At 46.4% G+C, this 16,589-nt stretch overlaps 5 protein-coding genes across 5 annotated transcripts; all 5 read left to right on the forward strand.

The window, feature by feature from the left end:
* Positions 1-564: 564 nt before the first annotated feature.
* On the forward strand, positions 565-1,569 carry TRV_00191 (uncharacterized protein; the record flags this gene model as incomplete). The annotated part of the gene is made up of 1 exon (XM_003025578.1): positions 565-1,569. A coding segment is annotated over one exon (1,005 nt), but the record flags the coding sequence as incomplete, so codon positions are not given.
* A 460-nt stretch (positions 1,570-2,029) lies between these two features.
* TRV_00192 (P-type ATPase, putative) lies at positions 2,030-3,807 on the forward strand (the record flags this gene model as incomplete). Its single annotated transcript, XM_003025579.1, has 6 exons — positions 2,030-2,039; positions 2,147-2,448; positions 2,609-2,770; positions 2,933-3,172; positions 3,227-3,389; positions 3,449-3,807. The coding sequence occupies 6 exons, from the start codon at positions 2,030-2,032 to the stop codon at positions 3,805-3,807; spliced, it is 1,236 nt and encodes a 411-aa protein (XP_003025625.1).
* A 341-nt stretch (positions 3,808-4,148) lies between these two features.
* On the forward strand, positions 4,149-5,465 carry TRV_00193 (uncharacterized protein; the record flags this gene model as incomplete). Its single annotated transcript, XM_003025580.1, has 6 exons — positions 4,149-4,408; positions 4,463-4,586; positions 4,653-4,698; positions 4,782-4,908; positions 4,992-5,119; positions 5,182-5,465. 6 exons carry the CDS (start codon positions 4,149-4,151, stop codon positions 5,463-5,465), a joined length of 969 nt encoding a protein of 322 aa, XP_003025626.1.
* A 2,589-nt stretch (positions 5,466-8,054) lies between these two features.
* TRV_00194 (uncharacterized protein) lies at positions 8,055-10,181 on the forward strand (the record flags this gene model as incomplete). Its single annotated transcript, XM_003025581.1, has 5 exons — positions 8,055-8,255; positions 8,338-8,371; positions 8,430-8,586; positions 8,686-9,277; positions 9,339-10,181. 5 exons carry the CDS (start codon positions 8,055-8,057, stop codon positions 10,179-10,181), a joined length of 1,827 nt encoding a protein of 608 aa, XP_003025627.1.
* A 2,992-nt stretch (positions 10,182-13,173) lies between these two features.
* TRV_00195 (uncharacterized protein) lies at positions 13,174-14,727 on the forward strand (the record flags this gene model as incomplete). The annotated part of the gene is made up of 3 exons (XM_003025582.1): positions 13,174-13,305; positions 13,431-13,864; positions 13,929-14,727. The coding sequence occupies 3 exons, from the start codon at positions 13,174-13,176 to the stop codon at positions 14,725-14,727; spliced, it is 1,365 nt and encodes a 454-aa protein (XP_003025628.1).
* Between the last annotated feature and the right edge of the window lie 1,862 nt (positions 14,728-16,589).

The following is a 16,589-nucleotide window of genomic DNA, read 5'->3' on the forward strand; positions in this document are numbered from 1 at the left end:
TCCCTATAGAGCTGCCTTACTCATTCCCGCTCTCCTGACTCCCCAAGCTCCTCTTCTTTGTCGTCTTTTATCTCCGTCCCGCAGCCTGCAAGCTTCAAGGCTTATCGCAAGCCACATCACGTGGAGATAACTAGTTATGGAAGACCCCTGACCCCGTGACTTGGCGATCACCTGCAGTCTCCATGGCTCATCAAGGTTGAAGCTCTGGAAAGCTTGAAGAAGAATGTTGTTTTACGCCCTCGAGCTTTGATTCATAGCACCTGGAGACATCTACTTGGGCCAGATAGGATGCGGCGTGCGCTCCCGAGCTGCCCCAGATGGATGACGAACATACTAACGGCGAGGACCACCATGATCGGCCTCGACCGCAGAGCAACTACCGCAGCAGCTTCATGCGGAGCAGGTACCGTTCTCGTTACCCATCTTGCTTTGAGAATGATAGTATAGGCTAATGACTTAATAGGACGAGCCTGCTGTCCGATGTAGAAATGGCACAAGAAGAAGTGAGCTGGGCAATCCATGCATTTCGGAAGGAAAACAATCGGCTAATGACCACACTTTCAGGTTTATGCCGGCCCTATATCTGAGAGCATTCCCTCAAGCGTTGCATCCTTCGTGCGTCGTCGTTCCCGTCGTGAATCGAATGTCAGTTTTACCTACTTTCAGGAGAATAACGGATCCTTTGTATGGCCGGATGACCGTGATGAGGAAGCGGTTATCGAACCGGACCAGCTTGAAAACGGGGACCTACGTATCCATCGTATTCGTTCGGACGAGCATGATGATCACACCCTCGAGCGAGACCATGAAGATGACCAGGAAGCCGATGTTGAGACTCCCTTCCGCCCCTCTAGCTATTTTGGTCCGACCCCTTCGCATGACTCTGCTGAAGACCCCTTGCTTTGGCGCCGTGCATCTTCCACTGACCACCATCGTGGAGGGAAGACATCAGACGGTATTATCAGCCAGAAGATATACATTGCCTCCGAGGACCTTACCGCCGCTATTGCAGGGTTCTCAACCAGCATGGCCGGCTTGGCTACGTACCTTGCCATCTGCGTTTTCACTTGTGGTCTCGGCTATCTCATCTTTAGATGGGTCCCGAAATGGCGAGTGTCGTTGATAGGTACTCCAACACCACTGTATAAGTGTCAATGGGTCGCTATTGAAAACCAATGGGGCCAATTCAATATACAGGATATCCAGAATCAGCCGTACGGGCGCCAACTCTCCACCGTTTTTGGGAGGGGAAACAAAGAAGGTACTGCTACTAACTACGAGTATGATGATGATCCTATAATGCCAAATTTACGATATCTGGATTACCATTACGTTCGGTTCTTCTATCAACCCGTGCAAGACAGGTTTAGTATTAGCGGGACTTGGGCGGACCCTGCATGGGCTGATGTGAAACTCCTACGCCGTGGATTGGATGCAGACGAAAGAGAGAGCCGGGAGCAAGTGTTCGGCGCAAATATTATTGACATCCAGGCCAAGACTATTCCACAGATACTGCTGGATGAAGTATGCATTTCCTATAACTTTGACCACTTCTTAAAATTCATCTAACTAATATCTCGCCAGGCATTCCACCCTTTCTATATCTTCCAGATTGCGAGCTTGACCCTTTGGTCAATGGATGAATACTATTATTATGCCACTTGTATTTTCTTTATCTCTGTGTTCAGCATAACGGCAACCGCCATCGAAACCAGATCAGTACGTTACTCCCCATATTTAGGAGATTGCCAATTACCTACATACTAACATTTCAGACAATGCGACGCTTGCGTGAGATTGCACACTTTGAGTGCGAGATACGAGTGTTAAGAAGCGGATTCTGTAGGTTGACTAGGATTCCGGGGTTATACCTAATTCTAATGTTATTTTTTTTTGCCTACTAATAGGGACAACTGTACCTTCAACTGAGCTGATACCTGGCGACGTGTTCGAGATTTCCGACCCATCTCTAACTCAAATACCCTGCGACTGCCTCCTACTCTCTGGTGACTGCATTGTCAACGAGAGCATGCTAACAGGTTCGAGCTAACTTTTTATCTTCGTAACCCAGATACAGTTAGCTAATGATTTTCAACAGGAGAATCTGTTCCCGTCTCAAAATTTCCTGTAACTGACCATTCTCTAGCCCAGCTAAATCTAGCTGCAACTTCGGTTGATCCAGGAGTTGCCAGGCATTTCTTGTTCTGTGGCACAAAGCTTATTCGTGCCAGACGGCCCCAAGATCCCGCAGATGATGAAGCAGCTGCTCTCGCCATGGTCGTGCGGACAGGCTTCAACACTACGAAGGGTGCCCTGGTTAGGTCAATGCTGTTCCCTAAACCATCAGGTTTCAAATTCTACCAGGACTCTTTCCGGTACATTTCCGTGATGGCCACCGTTGCAGCTGTTGGATTTATTGTTTCGTTTGTCAATTTCATTCGACTAAAGGTGAGAATTTTGTCCTTACCCCGATTGGCAACTGTGGTTAATATTTGTCTTAGATTGTTTGGCACACGATTATTGTTCGGGCACTTGACCTTATTACCATTGTCGTGCCTCCAGCCTTACCCGCAACTCTTACAATTGGAATCAACTTCGCCATATCCAGGCTCAAATCCCAGCAGATATTTTGCATAAGTCCACAAAGGTACCTTCTAGACAGGAGCTTCTTTGTATACATGTTACTAATTTTAATAGGGTTAATGTTGCCGGAAAGCTCGATGTTGTCTGCTTTGATAAAACTGGAACTCTAACTGAAGATGGCCTTGATGTACTCGGGGTTAGACTCAGTCATCAACGGGAACAAAGGCGGGTTTCCCTACCATAAAATTAAGATGTAAACTAATCGAATTTTCAATACAGGTTCAGCGATCTTCTAACAGATGCCTCACTCATTTTACCTCAGTTACGCTCTGATCGGGATCCTACCCAGGATTACGGCCCAAATACGGCCATTCTTTACACCATGGCGACCTGCCATTCGCTAAGGATGATAGACGGAGAACTCATAGGCGACCCTCTGGATGTTAAGATGTTTGAATTTACAGGCTGGTCCTACGAAGAAGGTAGCCACAACACTGCAGAAGTATATGAGGATTATGAAAATATCTCTCCATCTATTGCAAGATCTCCGCTCAATTTTGCTCCTCCAAATGATACCGGACCAACACTTGTGAGTTTGTTATCATTACTAGGATCATGAGTGCAATTCTAACCTGATATCTAGGAAGCAAGTAATGCTACTGAGTTATCCATCCTTCGCATTTTTGAATTTGTCTCTCAACTCCGCCGAGCTAGTGTTGTAGTGCGCCAACCAGGTAGTGATGGAGTTGACATATTCGTTAAAGGGGCCCCAGAGTGCATGAAAGATATATGCATTCCTAAAAGCTGTGAGTACTTATGCGCTTGAACATGCACGCATACATTCATTACTAACTCCCAACCTAAGTGCCACCCGACTTTTCTGAACTCCTGAATTACTACACCCATCGCGGGTTCCGAGTTATTGCCTGTGCAACCAAACATATCCCGCAGTTTTCACTTCGAGACATCTTTTCCATGAGTAGGGCGGATGCCGAATCAGACCTTGAATTTATTGGCTTCATCATCTTTGAGAACAAACTAAAGCCTACTTCGAAGGGTGTTATTACCGAGCTACATGAAGCTGGTATTCGCAGTGTAATGTGTACGGGCGATAATATTTTGACAGCCGTCAGCGTGGCAAGGGAGTGTGGCTTTGTTGAGGGCGCCGCCCCTTGTTTTGTTCCTTACTTTGTTGAGGGTAAGCTTCCACTCCGAACCATTTAATGATGTTATGCACTAACAGGAAACAAGGGTGCTCCTCGGACCCAGACGCTCGTCTTTGCTGGCAGAGCATCGATAACCCCGATCACCAGCTTGATGAGAATACTTTAACGGTATAGCTCTTGACCCTTGTTTCTGCCGGAACCCTCCAGTTTTCTCTTCTTATCTAACTTCCAATAGCCGCTTCCGCATAGCTCAGTGACAGACGTGTCCGTTCCTTATAATCACTACAATAAAATGACCTACGCCATTGCAGTAACCGGAGATGTGTTTCGCTGGGTTGTTGACTATGGCTCCGAAGGGGTGCTGAATAGGGTACGTTCTGCTCTCTCCATAATCTGTGTATGAACAATGCCGCTAAGATAGAACAGATGCTCGTTCGTGGTCAAGTTTTTGCTCGAATGTCCCCTGATGAAAAGCATGAGCTTGTTGAGAAGCTTCAATCCCTTGACTACGGTTGTGGATTCTGCGGGGATGGTGCCAACGACTGCGGTGCTCTTAAGGCCGCAGACGTGGGCATATCTCTTTCTGAAGCAGAGGCTTCTGTGGCTGCCCCATTCACCAGTAGGATCTTCGATATATCATGCGTTCCAAAACTCATCAGGTATGTCAACGCACTTGCCATCAATCTATTTGATTTCCGCTAATATAAATCTAGGGAAGGAAGGGCAGCGTTAGTTACAAGCTTTTGCTGTTTCAAGTACATGAGTCTTTACTCTGCCATTCAGTTTACTTCTGTCAGCTTCCTTTACGCGACTGCTTCGAACCTGGGGGATTTCCAGGTAAGTCTTTAAGCTCAATGGTTTCCCCTTCTGTTTAGTTGAGCGGTTCTAACTGTATGGGTATAGTTTCTCTACATTGACCTGGTGATAATTTTGCCTGTGGCTATATTCAGTAAGTCAATGCCGACACTAAAATGAATACAATACATGACTAACTCTAACTCTTCGTAGTGGGGTGGATTGGTGCCAGTCCAGTTCTATGCCGCAAGAGACCAACTGCAAATCTTGTTTCACGGAAGGTCTTGACTCCTCTGCTTGGACAAATTCTTATATGCATTCTCATTCAAGCCACTGCATATGAGACTGTGCAAATTCCTGAATGGTAAGGATTATATACCTTTTAACCGTTGTCCTTATTCTGCCTTTAGTACTGACGACTCTTAGGTATATCCCACCAAAAATTAGCCATGAGGATACCAACATCAAGAACTCACAGAATACCGCCCTGTTCCTTGTCTCTTGCTACCAGTATGTATTCTCGGGTGTCGTTCTGAGTGCTGGCAGGCCATTCCGAAAGCCAGCAACATCTAATGGTATGTTACCTTCATCCAAATTGACCCTAAAGCAACTGCCAGTGCCTAATGCGATCTCTTAGTTCCGTTCGTGGCCACAATTATCATTATTCTCCTCTTCTCTTCTTATATGCTCTTCCAACCCGCCAAATGGCTGTACAAGCTGATGGAGCTTACATACATGTCCCCTGAGTTCAAGACCTGGATTTTAATCCTTGCATTGGGCGGTTTTGCAGCCGCATGGGTTTGTGAGAACCACATATTCCCCAAACTTGCACGCGGCATTGGACGCTTAAATCGCTGGTTACGTCCACATACGAAAAAGCAACGCCGTCGATACAAGGTCCTGCTTGAGGGCGGTCAATAACAGATAATTGGGCCTTAGTATATATAGATTTTGGCTCATATTTTTGTACATATAGCGGGAACCATCTGCTTGCATTGTTTCTACGATTCGTGCGTTGATACCTTTTTGCCAAACATATATAGCTTGAATAGAGGGCAGTGGTTGAAAGTACGATAGATAGTGTAATTGAATTCCTCCGGTTGAGAAAGCCCTTATCGTTGCTACATCATGTAGTATCCGTAAGCTAAAAGTACCATTGAACAATGCTTTCTATGAAATATATACAACACACGGACCGCAGAAAACGTTATTCTTGGTGATACAAAGTGTTATCGCAAGTTATAGTAGAATTGCCGCGCGAGCAATCCTATCAACAGGGCTTTGCGCTTGCTTCACACTGCCATCTCAGAACCCATGTGTGTGCGGGCGCCGCTCGCAGGGGAATAACACCACTTAGATTCCTTTTCGATAAAATATAGCCGGACAGTAAAAGAGGGCCGAAGAAATGTGCCGAGAGTACTCCGTAATTTAATGATCCCAAGGGTGCTTCCAGCCAAGGAGAACAGGGCCGTCTTTCTTTGCGCGGTACATCAACTAGTTTGAATGTGCCGTGTTAGCTCCTCCACACAAATAAATGTCCATCGACAGCCCAATTCGGTTCTTTGAACAGCTGCGGATATAGATTATGGGAAAAACATACCCAAAACCACATGCTAGCACCAAGAGCAGTTGCAGCGAATCTGTACAGCGGCGGCCCTGGAGGCACCTTGATAGGGTGGTTGTTGGTTGAGGGCATGATGGAGGGACTTCGATTGGTATTCTGCAGCAAAAGAGAATTAGAAAGAGTCAATATGGCGCACTTGACTGCATTTAACACACCTGGATAATCCCACCAGATCACTGAGTTCAGAAATGCGACAAGCTTCCGGTCGTTCGTGATAGTTGCTTCTCTGTCGTCCTTGTAATTCGAGCATTGACTTCCATCACCAGTGCCGGGATTTGAAGATCACGTGATTAAAGCGGATAATACAAAATCCCGGCCATAGTATGATCACATGACATTAATGCACGTGATGTTATGGAAGGGCACGGGCCCTCTCAAAACCGTCTCAGCTTTGAGGCTTTTGAAGCTTTGCAAAGTACTTTGAAGTTTTGTGAATTGACGAAGTATCTGTCTCCGAATTAGTTCCATGTCACAGCCAGTATGCCAGTGTATAAAGTCTACCTACTCTCCAAATACAGGCTTGAAAACCCATCCTTGCTCTTACATTACTTGCGAAACCCACGCATTCGGGCACTAACTTCCTAGAAAAGAGACCTATGCATGCAATCTGGTAGTCCTTTAAATGCGCGTTTGCATCCCTTTTAGCAGTGAAATCCCAAATGTTGGAACATCTCTTGACTTCCATTTTAAGTTCAAAACAAGCAGAGGCTGCCTGAACGGTGGAGAAGATATCCCTTGTACCTAAGGGGTCAAGCTGCAACGCGAAATGCCCAGCAGAAAGATATTAGGAACGGTTGATAATGCAAATTCGCTTCATTGGTAGTTCGGGTCTGCACCCATATTTCATCCAGCCGAGAGAGCCACCAAGCCACATTTGAGTTCGTTCAGCCAAAGCTACCATACCGGCTACCAAGATGCGCCGTCCAGTTTATATTACAATAATCATTCTTCGCCAATCCAATGTATGGAGTACAGCATGCAGATTAAATCCTTTGATCTCAATTTTCAGGTCGATATCCTGCCATGTTGGATACCCGCACTAGCCCACCTTTCTTGTCTAGATCAAGACACGGAGTACAAGTTATTGCTATCCTGTCGCACCATCTTACCATCCCATTATGGTAAACGCCAGCTATTTATATATCAAAGATTCATGGTTACTTGAAACTACAGGGTTAAAGGGAAAGAGAGGAGATCTGCATATGAATTGGCGGGCCAACTAGTCAGCCGGTATTTCAATGGTGACCAACCCCAAAGCTGGTCGGCTCTTTGGCAGATGACTGTTATTCATACGAATGAGAACATGCAGAGATTGACAATCCAGTCACTCCATTCATTTGGTATGCTGTGCAATTAAGCATTCAGCTGTCTCTATATGTGCTGATTGGTTATCTGATATGGGCTTGTTTATCACCCTAACTGGGCTGGCTGAAACCCCCCCGCGTTCCATTATCCGGAATCTCTCATCATCTCACCGTAAAGGGATAATTAATTTATTCAGGCTGCGCCTCTAAAGGGAATTTACAGATGGCTACCCCACTCTGGTATGCTATCAATGGACTGTATGCAGTTTCTCGACCAATTAAATGACATGGGCGGAAGAGCGAATCGAGCCATGGACAGTTTCATACAATCTATATTGTATGCATATATTATCTAGGCCTAAAAAGCTGATTTCTGTCCCAACTTTATACGGTCACACAGGGGAGGGGAGGGCATGGCGATCATGGAAACCGCAAGTTTGGTATTCATTCAAATCATGAAATATCCATGCAATATTCTATAATACGTAGCTACGTGCTATATATACTGCTCTCCGGCCTTGATGGAGATAGGCATTTCTGCCTCGCTTGCATCAGCTACACCACAGCGACCAGAGCAACAAAATGCTTTTGCTATCGGTTTTCACCGTGATTCTCCAGTCAACCTTACTGGTTGTTGCATCCGCGATACCTCCTGGAACCAATGGCCGTCATACAGCAGCGCAAAAAGGCCGCGGGATTAGCATTGCTAGCGAAAGCCAGTATTGCAATGACAAAGCAGTTGAGTTATTCAAAAATAATTTGGAGGCTACTGCAGCGGATGCAGTAAGTCGAATTCCTATGCCATTGAAGCAGCTATCTCAAATAATGAGCCCCGACTTTAATTAATCGCGTTCGTGGCCGCTAGATCATAGCTACTGTTTTTTGCATTGGAACTGTTGGTAGGTGACCTTCCGAGAACCTTGTTTAGAATGCCGTGATATGCTAAAGCTTAAGTAGCAATGTATCACAGCGGAATTGGGGGTGGAGGCTTTGCTCTGGTGAAACATCCAAAGGGCTTTGAAGCTATTGATTTCAGAACAACCGCACCTAGTTTAGCAACCGATGAATACTACGATGACCCTCGCCATGATGTCCATGTAGGGGGTGCATCAGTGTAAGTGTTCTCCTTTCTTCGCTTTTCAAAATTTATATATTCTTCAACCCTTACTAAAACTGCAGAAAGCGGCGTTCCAGGAGAGCTTCGGGGACTCAGAAAGATTTACAAGTATGCAAAATTGGACTGGAAAAAGCTCTTCGGACCCGCCATCCAAGCAGCGAAGGGCGATTTCAAGGCAAATGAAGACTTGATGTACTTTGTCAAACGCGTCGCGAGGGACTTACCTCGTGATCGGGATGCGCTTCCGCCAGATGATAGTTGCGGCTGGTTTAAACAATACCCTTGGAACGAGACATTTTGCCCTGGAGGCCAATTGATATCGGAGGGTACCCCGTTGAACCGGTCGAAATACGCTGAGACACTGGAAGCAATTGCGAATAGTGGGAACGAAGGTACCTTTTACAAGGGAACAATCGCAGATCACACTTATGAAACCCTGAAGGGAAGGTCAAGCTTAATGTCGAAAGAGGACCTGGAGAACTACGAGGCCAAAACGCGAAAGCATGTTAGTATTAACTACCGGGGCCATACGGTTACAAGCACGCCGATACCTACGAGTGGAACGATCGTTCTTAGCATCTTAAAGCTTTTGGAAAAATTCCCTGGTCGACATGGCACTTTCCAACCTGGGACCGATGGACCCAGCACCCATTGGCTGCTTGAAGCCATAAGATATGGCTATGCTCAGGTATGATTACATTACTGCTACCTCTATACACAAACCTGTGTAGTTAACCTGTGCGCTATAGAGATCCAGATTGGGAGACCCTGACCCCAAATTTTTCCCTACTATAGACATGGACAAATATCAAGAATGGTTACTCAATGCGGATAGTGGATTTCCCCATGAAGTTACCATCAAGGACAGGACTCTACGGGACATCCTTGAGTACCTAGTACCATACATTGGAGCCGACCAAGCCATCTCCGGCCTGTCAAACGATACTGTGAAATATAGTGGAGGAACGTCTCATGTCGTTGCTTTGGACAACGATGGCTTAGCCATATCGCTTACGACCAGCGTCGGCGAATGGTTTGGAAGCAGAGTCATGGATCCTACCACTGGGATTATTTTTGGTGATGACATGTCTGACTTTCAGCGCAAGAAGCACCCGGAAAATCCACTAGAGTTTGCAAATAACCATATCCAAGGAGGTAAAAGGCCTCTTTCCGGAATGTCGCCTACCATCGTTACAAATAAGCAGGGCGAAGTGTATTTTGTTACCGGATCTGCTGGTGGGACGCGAATTCCCACTGCTACCTTACAAACAATAGTCAATGTTATCGATAGGGGGATGTCAGCTGGAGACGCTATTAGCTCACCACGTTTGCATGATCAGCTCAATCCGAATGTCACGGAGTTTGATCTATCGCTAACAAACGACAAGAGGATGTACGACAAACAAATCGTGAGAGACATGCGAGACAGAGATCATCCATTTACGTGGGTTGAGCCGGGATTCTCTTCGGCCCAGGCTATCAGACGGGTATCTGGAACGGCCCCTGAAGCATCTGGAGAGGAGTGGCAGAGTGATTCGGGGGGATGTATTTGGTGGGATGGAGTCAAAGATTGTAAGTTCAAGTCCAGCTAACTAGGTATTTAGATACATAGTTGGTACCTACTGAAAAATGGAACCCATAACAATGATACTACTTTTCAGTTAAACGTGAAATACTCCACCATTGTCGCTATCGACTATTAGGCTGCTCTACATTATAAAACTGGGTTAACTCGTCTTGAGGAACACCGGGCAAGCCCCTACCTGTCACATGGTACCTAAAAGGCGTCACAGATGGGGCTACTCAAACGTGGAAGTATGGAGTACATATTTCCCCTATACCAGCAAATGATATTGTTATTCAGGCCGCAGGATGCATGGATAAATCAAGCTCAAGACTTCCGATCTGATGGAGGTCAGCACCCCAGTTTGCACCTGGTAGTATATCGTACACAGAAAGAAAGGAAAGGAGACTGGAGCATCTGATAATCTCCCTGGCTTGTACACAATTGATGTTAAGTGTGAGCATGTCTTTGTTGGATATTCGTCTTGTTGGCGTGGTTCTTCCTGGGGGCGCCTTTGACGGGAGCGCCTTTCAGTAGCATCTTTTTGCGTAGCTGTAACGGCTCGGCCTTTGCAGCGTAACGGTTTTGCGAAAGGTGAAGTCTAGATCAAAATTAACGAAAGTGGTGAAGTCAGTGTGGGGTGTGGGCATGGCTCGCATACCCGTTCGTCCTTTATGTTGTTATTGTTGTGTCGAACCTCTGGGCCAAAAAGCGAAGACCCCTAATTGGCTGCAGAGAGAGTCGTTAGTTATCATTGACATCTTGAGACAGGATGCGGGCTGCAGGTAACCAGTTAAAGCAACACCTCTTCTACCAGCAACACCAGTGGCCGGCATAGGAACTTATGAAGAAGGAACGCGGACATTCGAGCCTGTAATGACTTTGATGTCGTTGAAAATGTCTTCCCAGCCGATGAAAAGGCCCCATCCAAGATCCTGAATTAGCGGCGTGAAATAACCACCACGACTAATAGAACTTGCAGCATTCCTTCCCAGCCGATTCTCATTGACTTCAATCAAAGCCCAGTCCAAGAAATGCTCTTGGTTGGTAGCTCGGAATCTAGATGCTCCGAAGAGCTTTCAGTTCGCCTCTTTCTTGTAAGGGTGAACTTGCTGATGACGAGTACGAAGTGTAAGCATCAGCGAAACAGACTTCTTTTGATAATAACTGACGAGAAAACGACATGTCTGTAGACAAGTTAGTACACCGGAAAGCAATAGTCTGCTTGGATAGCTTGTTGTAGATTGACAGGTGAAATGGGTAGCTTGTGGCAGCCTCGGAGATAATTTGGAGCCAGGGAGCAGAGAAGCAGAGATGTGCGAAAACGGTGTTGATAAGGCAGATCGAATTCAAAAATCTTAAAGTTATATAGTTGAGTTAACAGTCGATCACGTCATACCAACTTCACTGCTATGTGTGATTCACTCTTTCTCCCTAGTAATCCAAACACACACCCTATTGAATTACGTAAATAGTTAATAGTGCTACTGTCACCATCCCGGAGAATCCCTGCTGTTTTATATGTACAATACATTGATTGGAAACCCAAGCGTCAATTTTCCAATACCTTGGTTTGATCGAGTTAAGGTCTGTACGTGCTACAGTCAGGCACTTTCCGAAACTTCCAACGGCATCATGTAAACACCGGTCCATGTCCGGCAACTGGTATCTTTCGAGCGGCATGGAGTCAACATTTCAGCCAAACAGCAGATTTGGTTATAAAGGCAGTTAAGTTTTTGAGTTTCGGGTCCGCCAACCTTGCATAAACGCCCGGTCTTGGCAAAGCTTAACTTCTTAGCTTCGACCAAGATACTCCGATCATTACACATACTCCGCTCTAGCCTTAGTATTATCTTCTTGATCTCGCTATTTTATGTATTGAACATTATGATATAGGGAAGTGGAAACTTCTTATTTTGTTATGTGGCTCGTAGAAATACCTACAAAGAGAGCGTTAAGAAAAGAGGGTTAGCATTAAGTCTCCGCTTATATAAGTTATAGACCATAAACGTATCGGTTAGAAAGGGGCCCATTTCTGTGTGTTCTGGACTACTATATACTGTGCCTTTTTATTGGTAATAATCAACTAGAAACCAAGATCTTCCTCTGATTGATTCGAGACTTCCAGAGAAGTCTAGCCAACACCAAGACCAATTTTGGCTTAGTCATGATATTATCACGTGCATCTATGAAAGCGGAGCAGTGCACTACATAATACGGACTGGAAGATCAGAGCCTCCGATAACACATTTCTAAACTCTATTCTACCGTCAATGTCGCAACTCCGAGCTTTCGAGCTATTAAGACACCCTAAGACTTGAATATCACCACCCGAGAGATCGCCAGTCCTTTTACTCCTTATCCTACCTCGTCCTGCGTCCTGGAGTTGTGGTGCAATCACTCTTCGACCATCCGTGCTATACCAATTTTCCAAAACGCGTTCACGGCTAGTTTTGCGGTTTTAGGGATCGGGGATTAGCCCTTGGAGAGCCACCACGATGCTTGCGTCGGGTTCGTCACCCAGGCCTAAGCGCTCCCTAGAGCGCGATGAAGATGGCCGCTTGCGCTTCCAGGGCTGCTCCTCTATTCGCGAATTCGAGTTCTTAGGGAAACTGGGTGAAGGAACCTTCGGGTATTGTTCAAGCTTCTTACTGCTCTCAATCGCACACCTGCTAACATACTTCTTCCTTCTTGAAGTGAGGTTTACAAAGCAAGGTCCAAACGAGCCGGCTCGTTAGTCGCCTTAAAGAAAATATTAATGCACAATGAGAAAGACGGGGTGGGTTCAATCTGGGAATGCACCTGGCGCATTCACACTGGCTGACCCCAACATTGGCTTAGTTTCCAATCACTGCCCTACGAGAGATTAAACTCCTCAAGATACTATCACACCCGAACATCTTACAGCTTCAAGAAATGGCAGTGGAACGGAGCCGAGGTATGTTGCCTCTCGGGTGTTACTTTAGCCGCTGAATACCTGTCTGACCATTATAACAGGCGAAGGACGAAAGAAACCATCAATGTATATGGTAACACCATACATGGAGCATGACTTGTCTGGATTACTGGAGAATCCGGATGTCCATTTTTCTGAGCCTCAGATAAAGTGTTACATGATACAGCTTCTAAAAGGCCTTCAGTACTTGCATGAGGTACTTCTTCATTGTTCAACAGGACCATTGCTTATAAGCTAATGCGATACTCGAGAATCGAATATTACATCGGGATATGAAAGCCGCAAATTTATTGATAAATAATGCCGGCGTGCTTCAGATAGCGGATTTTGGTCTTGCCCGGCCCTATGACGAAGCGCCACCTGTTGCTGGTAAGGGAGGCGGAGAAGCAAAGAGAGAATATACGACGCTGGTTGTCACCCGCTGGTATCGGCCGCCGGAACTTCTTCTCCAATTACGTCGCTATACTACCGCGATTGACCTGTGGGGTGCTGGGTAACGTCAACCCTTCTTACCCCAATGTTCCCATTGTAGACCTACAGAATGCTAATTATCGAGACAGGTGTGTTTTCGGCGAAATGTTCAAGGGGAAGCCTATTCTCGCTGGAACTAGTGATCTTAATCAAGCACAGCTTATATTCAACCTTGTGGGCTCCCCCACGGAGGAAAACATGCCAGGGTGGAGTTCGCTACCAGGAGCAGAACCCATACGGTCTTTTGGCTTCAAGCGCCCAACACTTGCCACTGTTTTTCATGAGTAAGTCATCCGCAATATAAATATCACTTCTATCTATACAACATAGCTAATACATAGACTACAGACAAGGCCCTGTTGCAATATCTCTTCTAACAGAACTTCTGAGGCTCGATTGGCGCAAGAGAATAAATGCCATCGATGCTCTCAAGCATCCATATTTCACTACCCCTCCGCTGCCCGCTAGGCCGGGCGACCTTCCTTCATTTGAAGATTCTCATGAACTTGACAGAAGAAAGTTCCGAGGACAAAAGGCTGCATTGCCCCCTGCACCTGCTGGTGGATCAGTTGGGATGGGAGCTCATGGTGAATGGACCTCAGGCTCTTCTCGGGGAGCACCCACCACAGATCCAAAGAAAAGTCGCGTTCCACAAGCAGCTCGCTCTGGTTACGGGAATAACATGCACCCATCGTCCCGACCCCCTTATGACAGTCGCATGCCTGACCCAGTCCACGGCCACAAGCGAAAGGCCTCCGGTGAGCCTCACAGCCACCTTCCGGCATGGCAACGGGATGCAAACTTATCACCCAAGCCACCCGCGCCTGCTAACCCTCAATGGCAAACTGGTTCCCGTCGTGGTGGAGGCCCAGGCCAAGATAGCAGGCGTGATAGGCCCCCGATACCCCGAGGAGGTGGGGGTATAAGTGATAGTGGGCGAGATTCATATGTTCCCAATTACGTTGGCGGTGGTAACGACAGGTATCGATCGGGGGTTGATGGACCCATGCCTCCACGACGAGATAATATAGATCCGGCAGCAAGAGATCGATATTGGCGGCCAAGCCGAAGTCGAAGCCCAGAAATGAGAGACCGCAGTCGATCGGGAGATCCTGGTTCTTTATCCCATCATCTGTACAGGCGCTAATTCGCTCGTTTTCGGGTGGGCAGATCTACGTTTATAATTCACCCTTTATCAATTCCTGCACCAATGTTTTCCTCTACAGCTCAGAGGAATATGTCCGAATATCCGCCGTATTCAACCCATCATTTTCACTTTTTGTTATATTTTTCATTTATTGTGATATGGAAAGGCACTGTGCATCAGGCGAACTAGACAGGAGTTCTGCGAGCATATAGTGGACGAATCAAAGACTTTCAATATGTTTGTTGTATCGAGACATGGATTTCAGGCGCAATATGGACAGCCCATTTGTTTACAGCTTATTTAAATTAGTCCTTACTATAATTCGTGTGAGTGAACTTAACTTGCATTGCTATCCAGGAGGGCCTCACAGGCTTTAACTGGAGCTCTATAAATCCTGCTCAATTGAATAATAATTCCATGAATATGTCCCAGAGGTATGACTGTACAAACTAAAGCATCCGGGTGCTCTTGATAAACGGAATCTCTTGCTAGTGGTTTGAGGCGTCATTATACCACGCATCGCCATAGTATTGATAATGCATGGGGGCATAGGAACAAAATATCACTGCGGATCGATATACGGGTATTCCGGGGGAACTAGGTTGAACAATACTAAAGACAAATAGGGTAACTAATTGAGAGCCTGAATGTAAACGAAAATTTAACGATAGGCTTACGGCTGTCCCTTGCGTATCTAAAAAGATCCTAGAAGATTGACTGATGCAATGTAAATTTACTGGTCAAGGACCTAGGAGGAACTAGTATAGGGGGACTTGGATATGAGGGATTAGTTTACTGTTGTGCTCTCTTGGGACAGAGCAAGTATATAAGAGGGCATGTGGTTACTCATTTGTCAAGGGCTATTGTGAGACTTTGTATTTCTTGAAATAAGATTGGTATTCGTATTTACATCCGTAATATGCTTATTATTATTACCATTGTTCTCTTCCTCCCCCTTTTTGTTTCCCTAAGAATCTTTTCCAGTTTCTGCTGGAATTGTCAGGACTCCGTGCCCATATTCACCCGAGCGCCCGTGGCCCCTAGCCACAGCTATTAATCTAAGCCTCGAGGGTTACGCCTAAAAGCCGTACAGCAAGCCTGTCACGCCCGACACGACGGCATCCAAGGCTGCCAACAACCGGGACGATGGCAAGGATAGGACAGTCCCTGATAAGGCCACGGCTGATGTGAATGCCAAGAACAAGGACACTCCGAGGACGGCGCCAGACCAAACCACCACCGAGGCCTTGTTATACGTGTGGTGAAATGCACTGGCACTGCTTCTGTCCCTCTCGCAAGCCTGCCGCCATTAACTTGGCGGACCTTAACCGCCAGGCTACGCTTAACGCAATTATTGAGGCAGGGCAGGCCGCACAGCCCACCATAGAGGACGACGAAGGTGACGGAGCCTCTTCCCCTGATACGTTGTCGGAGGGAAACTAGATGGCGGCTCCGGCGTCAGGGCGCCACGAGATACAACCTGCACTGTGACCCCAGCAAATCACAAGTGACACTCATTTTTAACCGTCACTTCTGCAACAACGACCCCTTTTACGTTCTGTATCGATACTGGCGCTCGCTTCCGTATCACTTATATCCCAGCGCTGTCTGCTAGACTCTTTAGCCTGTATTGGAGTTCCCGCTACCAGGTTTCGAAAAACCGATGTCCATATTCACCGGTAAGAGGGCCCGTGGCCCTTGTCCGCGGCTAATTTAACCAGGCCTCGAAAGCTACGCTTCTAAGCCTGTGCCGATGCTCCCGTCGGGCTAGAGAGCGGGAGTCTTCTTCCCTCTCCGCCTGGTCCAGCTCTATAAAGCTGTGCCATTTTATTTTTTATTTTATTTTATTTTATTTTTGGCGT

This window comes from Trichophyton verrucosum (assembly GCF_000151505.1).
Source record: "Trichophyton verrucosum HKI 0517 chromosome Unknown contig00015_1.f1.exp, whole genome shotgun sequence".
In the NCBI taxonomy this organism is placed as follows: Eukaryota; Fungi; Ascomycota; class Eurotiomycetes; order Onygenales; family Arthrodermataceae; genus Trichophyton; species Trichophyton verrucosum.